Source organism: Olea europaea, chromosome 15, assembly GCF_002742605.1.
Source record: "Olea europaea var. sylvestris chromosome 15, O_europaea_v1, whole genome shotgun sequence".
Taxonomy (NCBI): Eukaryota; Viridiplantae; Streptophyta; class Magnoliopsida; order Lamiales; family Oleaceae; genus Olea; species Olea europaea.
In genome coordinates this window covers 17,224,186-17,244,383 of record NC_036251.1, presented here as the reverse complement: position 1 = coordinate 17,244,383, position 20,198 = coordinate 17,224,186, and the positions used below count along the sequence as shown (strand labels likewise).

General features: G+C 37.2%; 1 protein-coding gene across 1 annotated transcript; it reads left to right on the top strand.

Annotated features, from left to right (window-relative positions):
- Positions 1 to 618: 618 nt before the first annotated feature.
- Positions 619 to 4,566, top strand: LOC111410322 (protein O-glucosyltransferase 1-like). Its single transcript, XM_023040589.1, has 6 exons — positions 619 to 1,064; positions 1,486 to 2,009; positions 2,580 to 2,763; positions 3,200 to 3,264; positions 3,356 to 3,566; positions 4,110 to 4,566. The coding sequence occupies exons 1-6, from the start codon at positions 804 to 806 to the stop codon at positions 4,473 to 4,475; spliced, it is 1,611 nt and encodes a 536-aa protein (XP_022896357.1). The 5' UTR covers positions 619 to 803; the 3' UTR covers positions 4,476 to 4,566.
- The last annotated feature ends 15,632 nt before the right edge of the window (positions 4,567 to 20,198 follow it).

The window sequence follows — 20,198 nt, the reverse complement described above, 5'->3', positions numbered from 1 at the left end:
ACCTTCGATCGTGTCCATGTTTATTTCCTCCCTTCATGCTGCATAGGACGACTCTAATGACCTCCCTTCGTCGAGAAAAGCATTGTTTTTAGAAAATAAAGTAGTCTAGATTAGAAGTTATTCAAATTAACGTACAATAATTTTAAAAAATAAGGATTTCGAGTAGATTATTATATTTTTATTCTTAAAAAGAAAAGAAAGAAAGAAAGAGAAAGGTGATAAATATGTATATGATTTTGCAGAGTCCAAGCTGGACTGTGCATTGAGTCGGATAATTTGATTAGATTACAGAATTAAATTATAAGATAGTTTACAGATATCAGATTATTAGATTGTAGATTACAATTTTGACTCTCCAATGATCATTTCCTTTATAAATGGGGAACATAATTTTACTTTCGTTCTCAACGTTTTCTTTTCTCGAAATATTCTGTTGGAGAATCGAGATTTCTGAATCGGGCTTGAGAATAGGCTGAGATATTGTTGGTGACTGTGTCAAAGATTGAAAAAGAGAGCCAACAAATTTGATCACTTTTTACTCTAGATTTTTCGATTTATTTTAATTATACAAATATATTTCAATCTCCAGATGCTTTAATTTTACTGGTCACTGTCAATGTTCGACAAGACCAAGCTTCAAGCTTTTACGAACCTAAGCGGCCAAGGCGTAGAAAAGCATAAAGAGTGGTTAGGAAGCTCAAACATTATTTTTTTCAATTGATATAAGACAGAAAATTTGTTCAAATCATACAAAATGAGACTGCTAAGATTGAACATAAATTTGTAATCAGTTGTTCTATTTCATGAGGTTTTTCATACGAGGAATGGTCGCATTCTCAATATTGTATTTGTTCTCTAGCGATTCCCATTTTGGTCGGAAGTCAAATATTTTTCGACTCCATTGCAAAAGGCCTTCATTTATGGTTTTTGATTATGTAACAGTTATAAAATTGTCTGAGATGGCATTGTCTGAGATTCTCAATCGACAACCAGCGAAGAGCACAGTCGCCTTTTTTCTTGTCATCCTCGTATCGATAGCCGCAATAACAAGATGGATCAATGTTGTAAGTCGTTTTTTATTTCATCTTTTATTGTAAATTTTCCATTTTCTTTTACTTCTTTTTATGGGCTAAGCCAGACGACCCGCAAGGATGACCTCGCAGGCGACCTTGCCCTCACATGTACAGAGTGGGTCCCCCATGAATAAAATAATCCTGACCCCCAATGTATGCGTGTTGTGTCAACCTCACGTTCATCCATGCGGGCACTGTAGCACAACCCTCTTTTTATTGCATATTTGGTACATTGGATTAGACGGTAAACTTGTCCTTAATCATGGATGGACTTTTAAGAGACGGATTTTTTTGTGCGAGTGAGAGTCAAGAGATTACTTCGTACTTATCTTCTTCATTATGGTGAAAACCGCCTTGCAATATTGTCTAGTAATCCATATTTCTGCCTTGTTCTGATGTTTCAATCTTTCAGTCTATAATGACAGGTCCACTTCAGAAGAAATTTCTACTCCGCGGAACATCTCAGACATATTCATCAGAATTTGATTGTTCCCTCAACTGTTCAGATATTTCACCTTTGACTAGTACAGACAACAAAGAACCCTCAGAATCATGTCCAGAATACTTTAAATGGATTCATGAAGATTTAAAACCATGGAAAGTTACAGGAATTACAAAGGAAATGGTCGAAAAAGTGAAAGAAAGAGCACATTTAAACATAGTCATTATGAACGGGAGAATGTATATAAGAAAGTTTAAAGAGGCATTCCAAACTAGAGATACTGTGACAATATGGGGGATTTTGCAGCTTCTTAGGTTTTACCCTGGGAAGCTGCCAGACTTGGATTTAATGTTCGAATGTGGTGACGTACCGAAGATCCGAAAACACGATTATGCACGATCAAATGCTTCGTATCCTCCCCCGCCTATGTTTCATTACTGTGGAGATGACTTGAGTTTTGATATCGTTTTTCCCGACTGGTCCTTTTGGGGTTGGTAAATATTTTATCTTCTCATAATAATCCTTGTTGAACCATCTCCTCTATAAGTTTAATCTAATAAAATGTATGCATTTATTGGTTGGTCCTAGTAGTCCTTTGAGTACTTTCTGATTTATTTATATTTTTTTTATATTCAACTCCTCCTCTCATGCATAAATTATTATTATTATTATTTTTTACCAAAAACATACTACATGAATTTTCGTAAATGGTTAGTGGAAAGACTTGATGCAAGACTTTTACATACGTTAAACTACATCATCATCTAGATGCTTGAGCATATTTTATCTTCCACAAGTCTTTGGTGTGGATTAGTTTTATGAAAATTATTTATTGTAATGGATTTGATCATGAGCAATTACCTGTTCAGTGTTTAAATCAATTCATTTAAAAGTTTAAACTGTTAGAGAAACGAAAAATAATTTATTTAAGTTTGTTTTCAACAATCCCCCGCTTTAGATTCTTTATTTATTTATTTTGTCAAAGACCCGACACTTGCATATAATTTTCATATATGAATGACCTTAAGACTCAATAGACAAAGTGTGTTTTGTTGATTATGCAGGCCAGAGCTTAATATCAAGCCATGGGAAATCTTGAAAAAGGACTTGCAAGAAGGCAATAGTAGAATTAAATGGAGTGACAGAGAACCTTATGCTTATTGGAAAGGTAATGCCAGGGTATCCACTGTGAGACACGAGTTAGTGAAATGTAATGCCTCCGAATGGAATGCTCGAATTGACCAAGTGGTAAGAAAGGTTTCCTATCTTTCAGGTACCGGACGTTTTTCAGTTTTTCTTCGCCTGTTAGCTTAGCTAGACACAGGATTTTCATCAGCGATTGATGATGACTAGAATACAGAATCTTTACCTACTCCAATACCTTTTTGTGATAATCTCCATAACTCATAAGTATTGGAAGAATTTCTAATATCAGAAGAACAAGTTCTTTCTTTAACCTTGCTGAAAGAGTCTTCCATTTCACGAGACTCAACGATCCTTGTCTTCCGATAACATTCACTCATATTCTGATAGATTGTTGCAAAATCCGTCATAGTCATGGGCGGATCTACAATGGTCCACAGCCCTCACTCTCTTGGCTCCGCCCCTGATCATAGTGGTGTAAATATTCCGCGTTGCCACCTTTACAACCCTACTTAGATATGCTGATAACTTCTATGTGCAGGATTGGGGACATGAGATAAAACATGGATTTGAAACTGCAGATTTAGCAAGCCAATGCACTCACAGGTATGCATGAATTTCGCATAATGTTCTTAGTTCGTCTATTTTTTACTATTCTTTACTAATTTAATTTCTTTGCATGTATGATCATATGCAGATACAAAATTTATGCCGAAGGAGTGGCATGGTCTGTCAGTGAAAAATACATCTTAGCCTGTGATTCTATGAGTTTGATCATAAACCCTCGTTACTATGATTTTTACACAAGAAGTTTGCTACCCACAATCCATTACTGGCCAATTAATGAGAAAGATAAGTGTAAATCAATCAAATTCGCAGTCGAATGGGGCAACAAACATATGAATGAGGTGACTTTCTTGTCTACCTATACTAAACACATCCCACATTTTTTGCTAATATATTGTACTATGAAAGTAGATATTTAACAACTATCACTTGATGCCCAGATAGAGAATGTCGAGAGATAGAGAGTAGAAGGAGAAGAGAAGTGACAGAAAACGAGATAACTTTGAGAAATAATAAGAATTGCAATTAGACTCGATAGCTTGAATGGCTAAGCTTAAAATGTTTACTTACAATTAAGTCTACATACATGTAACATAAAAAATTTATAATAGAATTTTTGCGGGAAAGAACAACTTTCCAAGAAAGTGACTTTTGTTACTTAAAAGCAAGAAAAAGTAATTTACTCAAATTAAGCCTCTTAATCTTTCCTCCTAAATCTCTATCGTGTTCTCTCTTTGCCTTCACACTCTCTCTCTCTTCTAATTTCTCTTTCCTTTTCTGCATCAAGGGCTAAGAACCATCTAAAACATCGTCATTTAAAGTGAGATACGACACGAGAGATTCTTAGTCTTCTGTTAATTTTTTGACTGTCGAACTGTCTTCAGGCACAAGAGATTGGAAAAAGAGGGAGCAAATATGTTCAAGAACAACTGAAGATGAAATTTGTTTATGACTACATGTTTCATTCGCTAACTGAATATTCTAAACTTCTGAAATATAAACCAACTGTACCAAAAGGGGCTGTTGAAGTGTGCTCAGAGACAATGGTTTGTTCTGTCGAAGGTTCAATGAAGAAATTAAGGATTGATTCGATGGTGAAAAATCCTGCAGATTCATCTCCATGTACAATGCCCTCTTCCTACTATCCTGCAGAACTTGAAGATTTTCTTGAAATGAAAGAGAATCTAACTAAGCAAGTTAGAACGTTGGAAGAAAGTGAAAGAATAGGAATCCCAACCATGAAAATATGAGGGGTTGCAAAATGTTGCTTTGGACTACTCATTATAGTAGGCACGATTTGAACTTTTTCTTTTGATATTATTTAATCGATTTCATTACTGTACACGAAACATGTCATAATTGTTCTAAGTCGTTCTTCTACTTTGTGTGCATGCATGGGTGGGGTTGAGTGGGTTTATTATTTCTCGACTCGCTTACTATTTCTGTTTAAAACAAATATATGATCTCTATAGATCAAAATCTACAAGATTAATAGACTTTTGCTACTCGAGTTAATTTTTGAAATAAAGTCATTGAAGTTCTTAAATTTTTCGAAGTGGTTACTGAAGGTTTATTATTGTTGTTGTTGTTGTTGTTGCACTAGTGCTAACTCAAGTTTATAATGGGTACACTGATGGTTGCTCCACTAGAAACATTAATAAAAAATTCCACGTTACATTGCAATGCCAATGTGGATATAAACGACCATAACTAGTATGCTATGCCAAATATAAGTAAAACTATTGTAGAAATTAATTGAAAAAATACCTTTAAATTTAAAGTTTTATATGTGCAAGTGTTTGCACATGTGAATGTTTAATGCTATTGATCTCCATCCGAATGTCGTTTGTGCCCATGTTGGTATTTAACTGTGCTACATAGGATTATTTCTTTCTTTCTTTCTTTTTTTAGCTGAAGATAATAAACTTGAGTGGCAACTATGGTAAGAAAAATACTTTAATTACCATTTTGAAATTTTTTTAAAAAAATTGTTGACCAGTGACCGTTGCTGAAATTAACCCTTTACTACTCATTCTCACATTTCAGATCCTTTTTTTTTTGGGGGGTAATTTTCGTAGTTGGATGTCAATGGAGATAAGAGTAAATGAAATAACAATGATTGATTAATTAAATGTATTTAATCATTCCACATCGTTTTTTGGGAGATTCTGTTCACAAAATTATTTCTTCCGATTTAAAACTCACCGCAAGTGTACGGTTCGTTAACAAGTAGTAAAATGGATTATGAGTCCAAGTATTGATCCCACAAGGATTGAATTAATTCAAATCAACTATTATGACCTTAACCGAAACACAAAAGTAAAATTTATGTATTGTGATTTAACTAAGGAAGATGTGAACTATGATGCAATTATGAGTGAAAAACTTATATTAAATGCAAAATGGCCTGGTTGCAATCTACAAGAATTTATGGAATTAATGAATTACTAACGCACTAGGATCAAGAATTCCCAAGCAACACCCGTTCAACTTTTAATTATGTAAATTTGACACATTCCCACAATTGATGAATCAATATTCCTATTTTAATATAGCAATCTCTCTTGAGCAATGCCAAACCTACCCCAATATGTGATTCGACTATATCTCTATGACGAATACTAACATATATGAATGCATTACGATTTCATGAATATTCAACAATTCACACAAGGCATAAAAGTATATTTTTATCCCCTATCGGACCCTATGATGATTTATACTATGTCGAGCCTATTTTCCATATTTTGAATACATAAAACAAGCCACCAAAATCATATAATTGCGTACACAATAATAATATGAAAATAAAAACGTATAAATCATTCAATTCCGAAACATGTGCTTAAATATGTTAAATCTCCAAATTAAAAATTAAAAGTAGTATTGCAAGGTTCATCGATCTCCTAGCAATGAAAAATCTAGCATATCATGCTAAAAAGAAGAAAATACAAAATAGTTGAAAAAACGTCATCACCCGAATCAAATTTCAATCAAATCTTCAATTGGCGTGATGTTTTCCTCTTGTTCTCTTTTCGTTTTCTCCTTCAAAATCTCCCTTTTCTTGTAAAATGGGCGTCCCCTTCGTTCTGGACGTCTTTTGGTATTTATATCGCGTGAAAATTTTGTTACCAAAAGAGTTTCAATTGTACAAGAAAAGTAAAATTCTCGCTTCGGAAACCTACCATGCAACCGCATGGCTTTAATCCGTGCGGCCGCATGGTAGACTCTAACTTCCATTTTCTCCAATTTGGTCCCTCTACTTGAATCTTTCACTTCTTGGCATCTTTTCTTCATTCTTTCCATTCCTTCATCCCAAGATATCATCAATTGGCATTTGACTTAATCAATTTCTTGATTTGTTCATCGGGCCAACTTTTGGATAATTGTACCTTGGTCCCTGAACTTTCACTTTGCGTCATTTTAGTCCTTTTTCTCGTCTTTTCTTTTGAATTCTACCATGTTCATCGGTGTTCCCTACAATTCACAAATGTAACGAGATTAAATCACAATTCAATCATTTTACTCGTAATTAAGTCGTATTTGTGACCTAAATAAGTGTGCAAAAATATACTTATCAAACCCTCCAAACTTGAACTATTGTTTGTCCTCAAATAAAATAGTGATTTAATTCTGAATAAAGATGGCTTAATACCCTGCTGTGGCTCAGGATTGGACTAAGTATTTGACGTTATGAAAATTTATCAGTGTAAAATGACATCAACATTTACCCGTTAAATGCATATTTGACGTGTGTGTGTGAACTCATGCCAGCATATCAGGTTCATGATGAGTTTGAGTCCTGATCCCAAATAATCAAATGTATCCTTACTCGCTCGAGAGATACACAACTCCCCAAACTTATTCTTTTCACTCATTTATCCCGGGGTTGTGTTTTTAAAATTAGGAGTTTACATAGCTGTAGCCCTCACCCTCTCGTAGTTTAGATTAATCTCACTATCACAAGTTTACATGTCAACAAGTGAAGGCTCTCCTAAATTTGATTGTTTCGACACTCAAGATTAAACTAGGTTACTTGCCTCGCTCAAAGGTATAGTTTCTTCAACCAAATGTCCAAGGGCATTTCTTCATGTTATTATTTCTCTTTTGTTTTTCTCACTTTTCTCTAATTTTTCTGATTTTTTTATTTTTTTATTATCATCTTCTCATTTGCTTTCTATATAACCCATGTAACGAGCTTTAGGCCAGTGACTCCCAAACCAGTTGGCTTTAGGGCACCAGGTTTTAAACCCTTGCAGGCTAATTCACTCGAGTTATAAAGGCTCGATCATATGACTTTTTATTAACCTCTTTTCCTCGTACTTTCTATATGACCTATGTATCGAGCTTTGGGCTGGTGACTCCCAAGCCAGTTGACCTTAGGGCACCAGATTTTGAAATATCCTTACAGGCTTACTTGCTTAAGTCATAAAGGCATGAAAAGAAGTGTCTTATTCTCACATATTTATTTTATGTCCTTTGTTATTTTTCTAGACATTTAGTTTCCAAAATCATTCCCCAATTTAAGATTTTCACCTACTTTTCGCCCCACTGGTCTAGACAATCCACACAATAAAATTCATGTACGGAGCCCCCGCTCATCTCAATGCTTTCCTATAATAGCTCAACCATCACCAAACTGTCTTTAAGGTATTTTACGGATTAATTCAATAGAGTGTTATCATTCTTTTCCTACTTTATACGCAAAATACAGTCATTCACCTAACATGTCAAGCATGAATAACGTGCATAGATAATGTCAAGTGTTGCATCAACAAGTATCAGTTAGTCTAATTAACACCAGATTCAAAGTTTTGCAGTTTAAACTAGTCCAATAATAACATCATAACTAGCAAGGTTATCAAGCTCACACAAGTATGCATAAAAAGAATTAAAACAAATTGAATAAAATGCAAAGAAATTTTTTTTAACACTCATCATGCACACATTATGCAATAATGGAATAAATATACTGATGAATACAGATAAATATTTAAAATTATGTCACCCCTAAACTTAGTTAATTCATTGTCCTTAATGTAAGATTAACGAAAGATTAAAGACATAATTTTAAGGACAAAATGAAGAATAAAAATAAAAAATGGGGTAAACAGTGCTCTCCTGGATCAAAATGGATGAGGTGGCGGCGGGAAACTGGGTCCTGATGTACCATTATCTGATGGTGGAGGGTGTCGTTCGAGGAGTTGTCGCAACATCCCATTCAGCTCCCTCATCAAGGCGGACTGCTGTGCCTGCTCGGCCTAGATGGCTCTCATGTTTTCCCATATTTCATTTATCCTCATCTGGATACCATCCACTCGGCCCACATACATGTTCAGCCGGCCATTCATGGTATCAATCTCCCATCGCATGACTGTGGTGTCGTCCCTGGCATCTCTGATGTAATTTAGTGCAAGGTGATTGTCTTTTTATAAACCCTGCAACTCAGTCCTCATGGTGCCGAAATCCTGAAGGAAGCTATGGAGGTCTCGGCTGATTCTCATGGTGGTGGAGAATATCTGTCTCAGCAACTGAATATCCACGTCAGCCTGTGGTGCTAGAGCCTGTGGGAGTTCCTGATCTGCAGGGACTGGGCCTTGCTTTGCTTGCCATCTACGGCTCTCATTTTCTTGCTCTTCCTTTTGTTTAATCCAAGCCCTTTCTTGAGCGTCAAATGTAGTACGTTTGATCATTGGGCTGGGTTTTTCAGGTACCTCCTGAGATAGGAATGTAATACCCGCAGCCCTACATATGCTACTAATAAGGCTCGGGAATATCAGAGTGGAGCGACGATCTCTCCAAGTTCCCAATGTGTGTAGTTGATTGTATATAAGAGCGGCAAGATCTATCTTGTTACCCCGAACCAAGTGGTAGATGAACCCTGTTATCTGATCAAGGAAATGTAGTCCTGTGTGATATGGGCTCGATGTTGTGGCACATGAAGAGCCATAGAATGGCTATGGATGGGGTAAGCTTGATCTGATGCCACTCAATAGTTGCAAGGGGCCATGCATTTTCCTGCCCCATCAAAACCTCGACCACTTCATTCCAGTTAAATTCAACTGGGATAGGTATCACATTCTCCACTGTGAGCTGGTAGTAATCATGAATGGCCTCGGGAGAAAACATAATCCACTTCCCCTGCACCCAAGTCTAATGGAAATGCTGGAAACCTAGTGTGTCAATTTCACTGTTGAAGTTGGCGAAGAACTCTCGGCATAGATTCTCATAGATTGGATGTGGTCGCTCCACCAACTTGTGCTACCTACAGATCTGAACTAAGTTTACCAATTCAAAATTCGGGAAATCATCAAGCTTAACGGGTCTTTCAGCGTGTATAGTCCAATGGCGTATGATATTCTCATATCGTGCCGCGATTTTTGCATTTAAGAATCGCCGAACTTCTCCCGCAAGCTCTCGAGTACGGGCTGTCCCGGTGGAGGAGCTTTTTTTTCTTTCCCGTGCAAAGTCCTCCTAGGAGGCATCCTGCAAAATTTGTAAAACTACACTCATTAAGTTTGATGTGAAAAGAATAGGCATGGAGTGAGAAAATAAAGTATGCAATGCACAAATCCCCCAAACTTGCTTCAACATACATATATAACACATTGGTGTGCAGTCTTCAAAACATGGTATTCAGGATAGTGTAAATAGTGTGCCAATGTGAAAAATGAAGAAAACTAGGCCTAAACATGCACATTTGAAAAATTGGACCTATGACCGAGTGCGCATGTTCGGCCCCGAGCATCATCGAAAAATATCGAAATATTCCCGCGCAATTTTCAAGCACATGAAAGTATTCAATGAGGTCTAGCATATACTCAAATTTCAAATCAATTGGACTTCGTTTGGTGTGTCAAATGATGGTGTAAAGTAGGGGACGTAGAGTGCCGTGACATGCCATGACCTAGCCATGTGCCTATGTGTTGCAAAGCTCGTTGATGTTTTACATGGCCTTTCATGTGTATGTGCATGTGGTAAAATGCAAACTTCTAGAAAACATGCTCAAGAATGTATAAAGAATGCAAAATAACAACATACACACAAGTTGAGCTCAAAAACATCCAAATTGTGTTAAGTGACCCAGATCAAGTGCGCACTTTCACTCCCGGACATCATCGAGAAAAATCGAATTTTTCTCAAGTAACCTCCAGGCATATGAAAGTACGTAGTGTGGAGTGGTGTATATTCAGATTTCATGTCCATGGGATGTCGTACGGGGACTTAACTCAAGGGACGAAGTGGGTGCTGTGAGTGACGTGAACCTAACATGCCTGCCTACATGTGTGTGGTTGGTGAGTGAGTGCTTCCAGCTCAATTTCTATGGCATTCGATCACAATGTATAGGATAATTTATATATTCAGATTGTCAAATACGGAATTCCACATAATGCACAACAAACTTCACTTAGGTAATTTATCAAATATGTAACATGCATTCCTTGTAAACCCTTCAAAATACCAAAAATTGAATGTGCCACCAATCCATAACACAACCCAAGTTCAAAATACACAATCCATCGACTACCTATTGCCCATTCTCCCTCAATTCCTCAAAATTGAAATTGAAAACGTGACTTACCCTAATGAAGGAACCGAGAGGGATTGAAGAAAAATTATCTTGGTCGTGAGTTGGGCGGTTGATTCACGGGGTGAAGATTGGAGATTTGCAAATGTGACTATGTAGTGAATTTTTGGGTGAAATCGCCTTGTGTTCGAGAGAGAGTTGGAAAAAATTATAGTGGGAATAAGGAACCGATCGTGTTTTTAACCCACGCCTGATTCTGCCATGCGGCCGCATGGCTTTAAGCCGTGCAGTCGCATGGTTCAAGTGGCTTTGGCCACTTGAATCCCGGATGCTGGTTGTTTGGTTACACCGTGCAACCGCATGAACTAAATATAATTTTTTTTTACCATGCTAAAAAGAAAACGAATTTAAAAATAAAAACTTTGAAACTATATTCAATTCTCCCAAAATCACAAGTTTGATTAAATTGCACCCAAATTTTTTTTTTCAATTTAGTGGTCGGCTTGACTTCTCAATGACTCCAACTTTTTCAAAGATACATTTCTAAACATTTTGGGATATGCATAGACCATAACTCAGTGCCCGAAACTAAATTTTTTGAAATTCACAATCACGCATTGACATTTGATATTTTGAAAATAAACTTTTGCCTCGAAATGCGTGAATTATACCTCCAATTACCAAGAACTACTCCTATCATCCTGAACTCATGTGTGATGCTTAGGGACTTGTATGGACAGTGCTTGGACTCTTTTAACATGTATGGATGATCAATGACCTAATTAAAAAAAAATTAAAAACAATGAAATTGAAAAATTCCTAATCTGATGCAGAAAGCAAAATAAATTAAATTAAAAGGATACAGTGGGTTGCCTCCAACCCAGCGCTAGGTTATAGTGGATAGCTCGACTTTATCGTATTATGTCATTCTGGTGGTCTAAGATGAACTGTAGATTTTTCCTTTGAGAAATCGCCGCTCCAATAGTGCTTCAAACGCCGCCCATTGACCTTAAATGTCCCCTTACTGTCATGAATGATCTCAACTACCCCATGTGAAAATACTTGTGTAACAATATAGGGACCAGACCATCTCGATCACAGCTTTCCTGGAAACAGCTTAAGCCTAGAGTTGTAGAGTAACACTATTTGTCCCACCTTAAATTCACGCCTCTGAATATGCATATCATGCCACTTCTTGGTGCGTTCTTTGCAGAGTCTTGAATTTTCGTAGGCGTCCATTTTGAGTTCATCCAGCTCATTAAGTTGTAATAGACGTTTTTCACCTGCAGCATTCAAGTCCAAATTCAATTTCTTCATTGCCCAATAAGCATAGTGTTCTATCTCAAGAGGTAAGTGACATGCCTTCCTGAAAATCAGTCGATATGGTGACATCCCTATAGGAGTCTTGAATGCAGTCCTATAGGCCCACAAGGCGTCGTCCAACTTTTTAGACCAATCTTTTGGTGAAGAGTTTACTGTGACTTCAAGTATTCGCTTTAATTGCTTATTGGACACTTCAACCTGTCCGCTAGTTTGTGGATGATATGCAGTGGCTACCCGATGTTTAACGCCATATTTAGTTAATAACTGTTCAAATTGGCGATTGCAGAAATGTTTGCCCCCGTCAGTGATTATAGCTCTCAGTGTGCCAAAGCGGGTGAAAATATTTTTCTTTAGAAAATGAATCGCCACCTTCCCATCGTTGGTAGGCAATGCTACGGCTTCTACCCACTTCGATACGTAATCCACAGCCATCAATATGTACTGATTAGAGAATGATGGGAAAAATGGCCCCATGAAGTCGATCCCCCAGACGTCGAATAGTTCTACCTCCAGAATACTGTTCAAAGGCATTTCATTTCTCTTAGATATATTATCGGTGCGTTGACATCGGTCACACCTTTTCACGAATTCAAATGCATCCTTAAACAACGTAGGCCAGAAGAAACCTGACTGAAGGATCTTCGCCACTGTTTTTGAAGCACCAAAATGCCCTGCGTATGTAGATGAATGACACTGTTCTAGTATTAAGGGCACTTCTTCCTCAGGTACGCAACGACGGATGATTTGATCAGCTCTTCGCCTGTATAGAATGGGATCCTCCCAAAAATAATACTTCAATTCAACGAAAAATTTCTTCTTATGGTGACTTGAGTAATCTGGTGGAACAATAGACCTGGCTAAGTACTTAACTGTGTCAGCATACCAGGGCGCCTCCTCCATACCGAGGAAGACTTCATTGATTTCCACGGTCTCTGTCTGCTCTGTGGTCTCAAGTCGAGACAAGTGGTCTGCTACCACATTTTCACTGTCCTTTTTATTCCTGATTTCCATATCAAACTCTTGAAGTAGCAGTATCCAATGAATTAGACGTGGCTTGGCATCCTTCTTTTTCATTAAGTACTTGATGGCTACGTGATCTATGTAAACGATGACCTTTGATCCCACAAGATATGATCGAAATTTGTCAAAGGCGTAGACTACGACAAGGAGCTCTTTCTCTGTAGTAGCATGATTTAATTGAGCGTCGCTCAATGTCTTACTTGCATAGCAGATTACGTGAAATATCTTTTTTCTTCGTTGTCCCAATACGGCCCCAACATCAAAATCACTGGCGACGCACATTAATTCAAATGGCAGATTCCAATCTGGTGTGACGATCACAGGTGCTGAAATCAACTTCTCTTTAAAGGTATTAAACGTCATCAAACACTCATCTGTGAACTCAAATGTGGATTCCTTCATTAACAAACAGCATAGTGGTTTAGTAATTTTTGAGAAATCCTTTATGAACCTTCTGTAGAACCCGGCATGTCCAAGAAAGCTACGAACACCTTTTACTGATATTGGTGGCGGTAATTTCTCGATCACCTGAGTATTTGCTCTGCCCACCTCAATACCCTTTGCTAATATTCTGTGTCCTAACATGATGCCCTCCTGTACCATAAAGTGACATTTCTCTTAATTCAATACCAAGTTGGTCTCTGTACACCGCTGTAACACAAGACTCAGATGCTCCAAGCAATCATCGAACGAAGACCCAAACACTGAGAAGTCGTATGATGAATTTCTCAATCATATCAGAAAAGATAGCCATCATGCAGTGTTGAAAGGTGGTAGGGGCGTTGCACAAACCAAAGGGCATCCTACGGTATGCAAAGGTACCGTATAGGCATGTGAAAGTTGTCTTCTCCTGATCGTCAGGTGCTACTGGAATCTGATTATACCTGAAGTACCTATCCAGAAAATAGTAATGTGAGTGCCCTGCTATCTCTCCAACATCTGATCAATGAACGGTAGTGGAAAATGATCCTTTCGAGTAGCAGCGTTTAGTTTGTGATAATCGATGCAAACTCTCCATCCAGTCACTGTTCTTGTAGAAATCAACTCATTTTTCTCGTTTTGCACCACTGTGATACCTCCATTCTTTGGAACAACCTGCACTGCACTGATCCATGCACTATCTGATATTGGGTAGATGATGTCTGCATCGAGTAACTTCAATGCTTCAACCCTTACCAGTTCCTTCATGTGTGGATTCAATCTCCGCTGACCATCTATGCTTGGCTTGAAATTTTCCTCCATAAGTATTTTGTGCATGCATAGCGATGGGCTGATCCCCTTGATATCTGCAATTGACCATCCAATGGCTATTTTATTCTCCATCAACACCCGAAGTAGTCTCTCTTCCTCCACTTTACTGATAGTATTTGAAATAATAACCGGGAGTGTAGAAGACTCTCCCAAGTAAGCATATCGAAGGTGTGGTAGCAATTGTTTAAGTTCCAACTTGGGAGGTTGCTAAATAGATGGCACTGACTTTGTAGTCCTCGTTCCCAATTCTTCGAAGTGACGCTTGCGCATGTATTGTGGATTAGTTTCCAAAAATCATGCATATGTTTCAATCTCACTTGAATCAGTGTGGGTAGATTGAGAATGTGCAATGCATGCCTCGTATACATCGAAAGGATGATATAGCCGAAATGTATCTTGAATTATTCTGTCAATTACCTCAATCTGGAAGTAGCTGCCTAACTCAGTGGGAAATTTCATTGCCTTGAACACGTTGAAAGATATCTGTTCTTCGCCAAACCTCAATATAAATTGCCCTTTCTGAACATCGACAATAGCTCTTCCAGTAGCTAAGAAGGGTCGCCCCAATATGAGTGGAACATCCTTATCTTCCTCCATGTCTAAGATGAGAAAATCAGCTGGAAATATAAACTTTTCTACTTTTACCAACACGTCTTCAATGATTCCTTTTGGATGTGTAAGAGATCAATCTGCTAACTGTAGGGTCACTGTTGCGGCTTTAGCTTCTCCCAAGCTGAGTTTCCTAAACACAGAGAGAGGCATCAAATTAATACTTGCACCTAAATCACACAAAGCGTTATCAAAATGACAATTTTCAGTAGTGCAAAGTACAGTAAAACTCCATGGATCCTTTAGTTTTGGAGGCAGCTTTTTCTGGATTCTGGCACTGCATTCCTCCGTTAGCATCACTATGTCATTTTCTTCTATCTTTTGCTTGTTAGAGAGAATATCCTTTAGGAATTTTGCATAACTTGGCATTTGAACAAGTGTCTCAGCAAATGAGATGTTGATGTGTAGTTTCTTGAAGACTTCAAGAAATTTACTATATTGCTGATCTAATTTGTATTTTTTCAACCTCTGCGGGAATGGAATAGGTGGCTCATGAGGGTTGATAGAGTTGGTAGCTGTAATCCATGATGTATTGGAACTCTTCTTGGCAACATCCTCTATTATTTGTTTAGTCTGTTCCAAAATCTCATCATCTGAGGCAGGCACTGATTCCTTGCTAGTTACCGATCTTTTACATGTATCTTCGGTAGTTGTACTCCACTTTTGGTTGTTATAGCTTTTGCGTGCTCCTTAGGATTGATTTCAGTGTTGTTGGGTAGGTTTCCTGGTGCTCTACTTGTCATGGAGATTGCCATCTGTCCCATTTGCGTCTCCAAATTTTTTATTACAGCACTTTGGTCTTGGAGAGTTGCGTCTATCTTTTGCATAAACTAGTTGTTGGCCTCCATATACTGATTAGTCGTTGCCATGAACTTCTCAAACATCTCCTCCAATGGTGGCTTTTTATCCTGCTGCTGAAATTGACCTTGTGGTCTATTTTGATTCTGATTACTACATGAGAAGTTTGGGTGTTGTCTCCAGCCCTGATTGAGGGTTTCCAAATATAGATTATTCTGTTGACATTGACCCCATTGCACAAAATCTGCATGTTCGATCCCCTGTGTGAGAATTGGACAGTTGACAGTATTGTGGTCTGCTCCACATTCTTCACAACTTGGCTTCTTGACTTGTCTTGCATTGGCGGTCTGTGAAATGCTCTCCACCTTATGGAACAAGGAGTCTATCTTTGCGGATAATACTGAGTAAGTATCTACTTCATAAACCCCCGGCATTCTCTTTTGAACCACTCGATTTGTAGACCACATGGCCGAAGTTGTAGCCATTCTCTCAAACAGCTCCCATGCTCCGTCAATTGTTCTCATGGAGATTGACCCGTCGAATGATGAATCCACCATGCTCTTGAAGGATGGAAGTAATCCAGTGTAGAAAAATCGAATTTGTGTCTTTTTATTAAAGTCATGCTGAGGACACTTCCTTAACATATTTTTGAAACGATTCCATGCCTCTTCAAATGATTCGGACTCACCTTGGTTGAATATAGAGATGTCATGCCACATTTTTGCTACCTTAGCTGGTGAGAAGAACTTGGTGCAGAATTTGTAGGCTAGCTCATTCCAAGTGGTGATGCTTGCGACGGGAAGTGAATCCAGTCATTCAAGTGCTTTATCCCGCAAAGTGTGTGGAAACAATTGCAGTCTTATAGCATCGTCTGAGATACCCTGGTACGTAAAGTGTTGGCACATGTCCAGAAATCGGGATATGTGTGTATGTGGATTCTCATTAGCCATCCCGTGGTATTCATGCACATTCTGAAATAGTTGAATTACATTTGTTTTCAGCTGGAAGTTCGGTTGTCCAAATGGAGGATACACAATGCTAGTTGACTCTGGACCACTAACGGTGCCATGAAGTCCCCAAGTACCATATTCCCTTCATCTTCAACCACCACGCCTTCGTTGAGTTGAATTACCAGACGATTTTGCTCGTTAGCCATCTGTTGTACCGCTCTTGCTTCTCTTTGCCTATGACGAAATGTGCGTTCGATCTCTGGATCAACGGGAACCAAATTTTGATCAGGTGAGCTTTGCATACAAGCCCTGAGATAGCAAAATAACACAAAATTAAATTAAAGTAAACAATAAACTAAGTCTAGTAAGCTAACTACTACTAATCTAGGTAAGTTCGAATTAGTGTCACAATAGATAAAATTAAACTAAATTTCAATCCCCGGCAACAGCGCCGAAAACTTGTTCACGAAATTATTTCTTCCAATTTAAAATTCATCGCAAGTGTACGGTTCGTTAACAAGTAATAAATGGATTATGAGTACAAGTATCGATCCCACAAGGATTGAATTAATTCAAATCAACCTATTATGACCTTAATCGAAACACGAAAGTAAGACTTATGTATTGTGATTTAACTAAGGAAGATGTGAACTATAATGCAATTATGAGTGAGAAACTTATATTAAATGCAAAATAACCTGGATGCAATCTACAAGAATTTATGGAATTAATGAATTACTAATGCACTAGGATCACGAATTCCCAAGCAACACCCATTCAACCTTTAATTATGCAAATTTGACATATATTCCCACAATTGATGAATCAATATTCCTATTTTAATATAGCAATCTCTCTCGAGCAATGCCAAACCTACCCCAATATGTGATTTGACTATATCTCTATGACGAATACTAACATAAGGAACACATTACGATTTCATGAATATTCAACAATTCACACAAGGCATAGAGGTATATTTCTATCCCCTATCAGACCCTATGATGATTTTTACTATGTCGAGCCTATTTTTCTTCTTTCGAATGCATAAAATAGGCCACCAAAATCATATAATTACGTGCTCAATAATAATATGGAAATAAAAACGTATAAATCATTCAATTTCGAAACATGTGCTTAAATATGTCAAATCTCCAAATCAAAAATTAAAAGTAGTATTGCAAGGTTCATCGATCTCCTAGTAATGAAAAATCTAGTCTATCATGCTAAAAAGAAGAAAATACAAAAATAGTTGAAGAAACGTCATCATCCGAATCAAGTTTCAATTAAATCTTCAATTGGCGTGATGTTTTTCTCTTGTTCTCTCTTCGTTTTCTCCTTCAAAATCTCCATTTTTCTTGTAAAATTGGCGTCCCCTTCGTTCTGGACGTCTTTTGATATTTATATCACGTGAAAATTTTGTTACAAAAAGAGTTTCAATCGTACAAGGAAAGTAAAATTCTCGCATCGGAAACCTATCATGCGACCGCATGATTATGCCATGCTGCATCCAGAATTTCCTGTCGTCACTTGTGCGACCGCACGGGAGTTCTACCATGCAGCCGCATGGTAGACTCTAACTTCCATTTTCTCCAATTTGGTCCCTCTACTTGAATTTTTCACTTCTTGGCATCTTTTCTTCATTCTTTCCATTCCATCATCCCAAGATATCATCAATTGACATTTGGCTTAATCAATTTCTTGATTTGTTCATCAGGTCAACTTTTGGATAATTGCACCTTGATCCCTGAACTTTCACTTTACGTCATTTTAGTCCTTTTTCGTGTCTTTTCTCCTGAATTTCACCATGTTCATCGATGTTCCCTACAATCACAAATGTAACGAGATTAAGTCACAATTCAATCATTTTGCTCGTAATTAAGTCATGTTTGTGACCTAACTAAGTGTGCAAAAACACACTTATCAGATTCTTCTATTAAAAAAGAACCATGAATATGCATGCTTTAGTGAGGGTGACGAAGAGGGAAACAATGAAATAGATAGACACAAAATCAGTACTAACAGATTTTGATAGACTTCCAAAAAATCTAATAAATCTCAATCCAATTATAAATTTCAATCATTTTATTCTTAATTTCTTCACTTTCTTTCATTGAATACACTCGAATCCAGAGCTAGTTGTTCTCCTCAAAATGTGTAGACCCCGGTACCAAGGGGTATCATATCCCCCCAAAACAACGTTCTCTTTCAGGCCTTTCAACCAATCGATCCGACCCTGGAGGGTCGCTTTTGCTAAAACTCGAGATGTAGATATCTAAGGATAAAACGTTGTTGTGGTGTGGGCCACGTTGACTCGACAAGATATTTTATTTCAATTTGTTCAGGGTATTATTTATTGGTTCTTGATATATTATTAGAGCCAAAGCGCTTCGATCTTGTCTTCGTCTATTGCCTCATTTCATTGTCCACACTCCACAACATAAAAATTGTGAGACCGCTCCAATCAATAAATTTGACATATATATTTTAAAAAAGTAATCATAACCCTTAATTTAAGCTAATCTAATAGTCTAGATCTATTAATATTTTATCGAAGTGTGTTTAAATGTGGGTAAATAAATATTAAAATGACTTTATATATTTAGTCTGTCGCATTAACTTGAGATATGGGCTATAATTTTCCCACTTACTAGTCAACAAGAAATGACCCCACCGTTGTTTTATATGATGCAGAAGTCTAGTTTAAATTTAATTATTAAGTATTCAAAAATAAATTGATTGATTTTAAATATTTTTATAAAACGAGGATACGACTCGGGAGAGTCCAAATGGGATTCCATTGTGGACTCTCCAATAGAACAAAGCCACTTGTCTAGGCTTAAAAACAGGGAAGTGAAGAGACAGATTGATGTGTTAAAAATGATTGGATGCTTTTATTTTAATTTTTTAAATTGTCCAATCATGCATCGACACGTGTCACATCTGAATTTGAGTCTAGATTTGAGTTTGAATGTGTAGCATGATTGCTCTCCAATAATGCTTTATAAGTGATGGGGGATGACACCTGCCAATCCCGAGCTCTCCAAAGGTGATTCTTTTTCTCCTTTTTTTTTTGGAACACGAATTTTAATTTTCTATTTATGAATCTAGATTTCTAACTAGGAATCTCAATGTGTTCACACTCGTGTCTTTTTTGTAATGGAAAATAGGTTGGAAGATTGGTAGTGATAGTCCAAATCGGAATAATGAGCCAACTACTTTGACCTCCTTTCAAAGGTAATTACTTTAGATTATAGTAGTTAAATGAATATTTTGCCTTTTCTTTTTCTGCTTTGATTTGTTCCATTTTTGAAATTCATTCTAAACTATTTCATCTCGTCTGGTTGTCTTTATTAGAATTTTCTTGCAAAATTTTCTACATTACTTATGAACGAATGCAACTTTTCTACTATTTAGCGATGCAAAAAGTTAAAAGTTGGTAATATACTGAAAATTTTTAAATAATAATAAAGTTTACAATTGTGGGTTTTTCT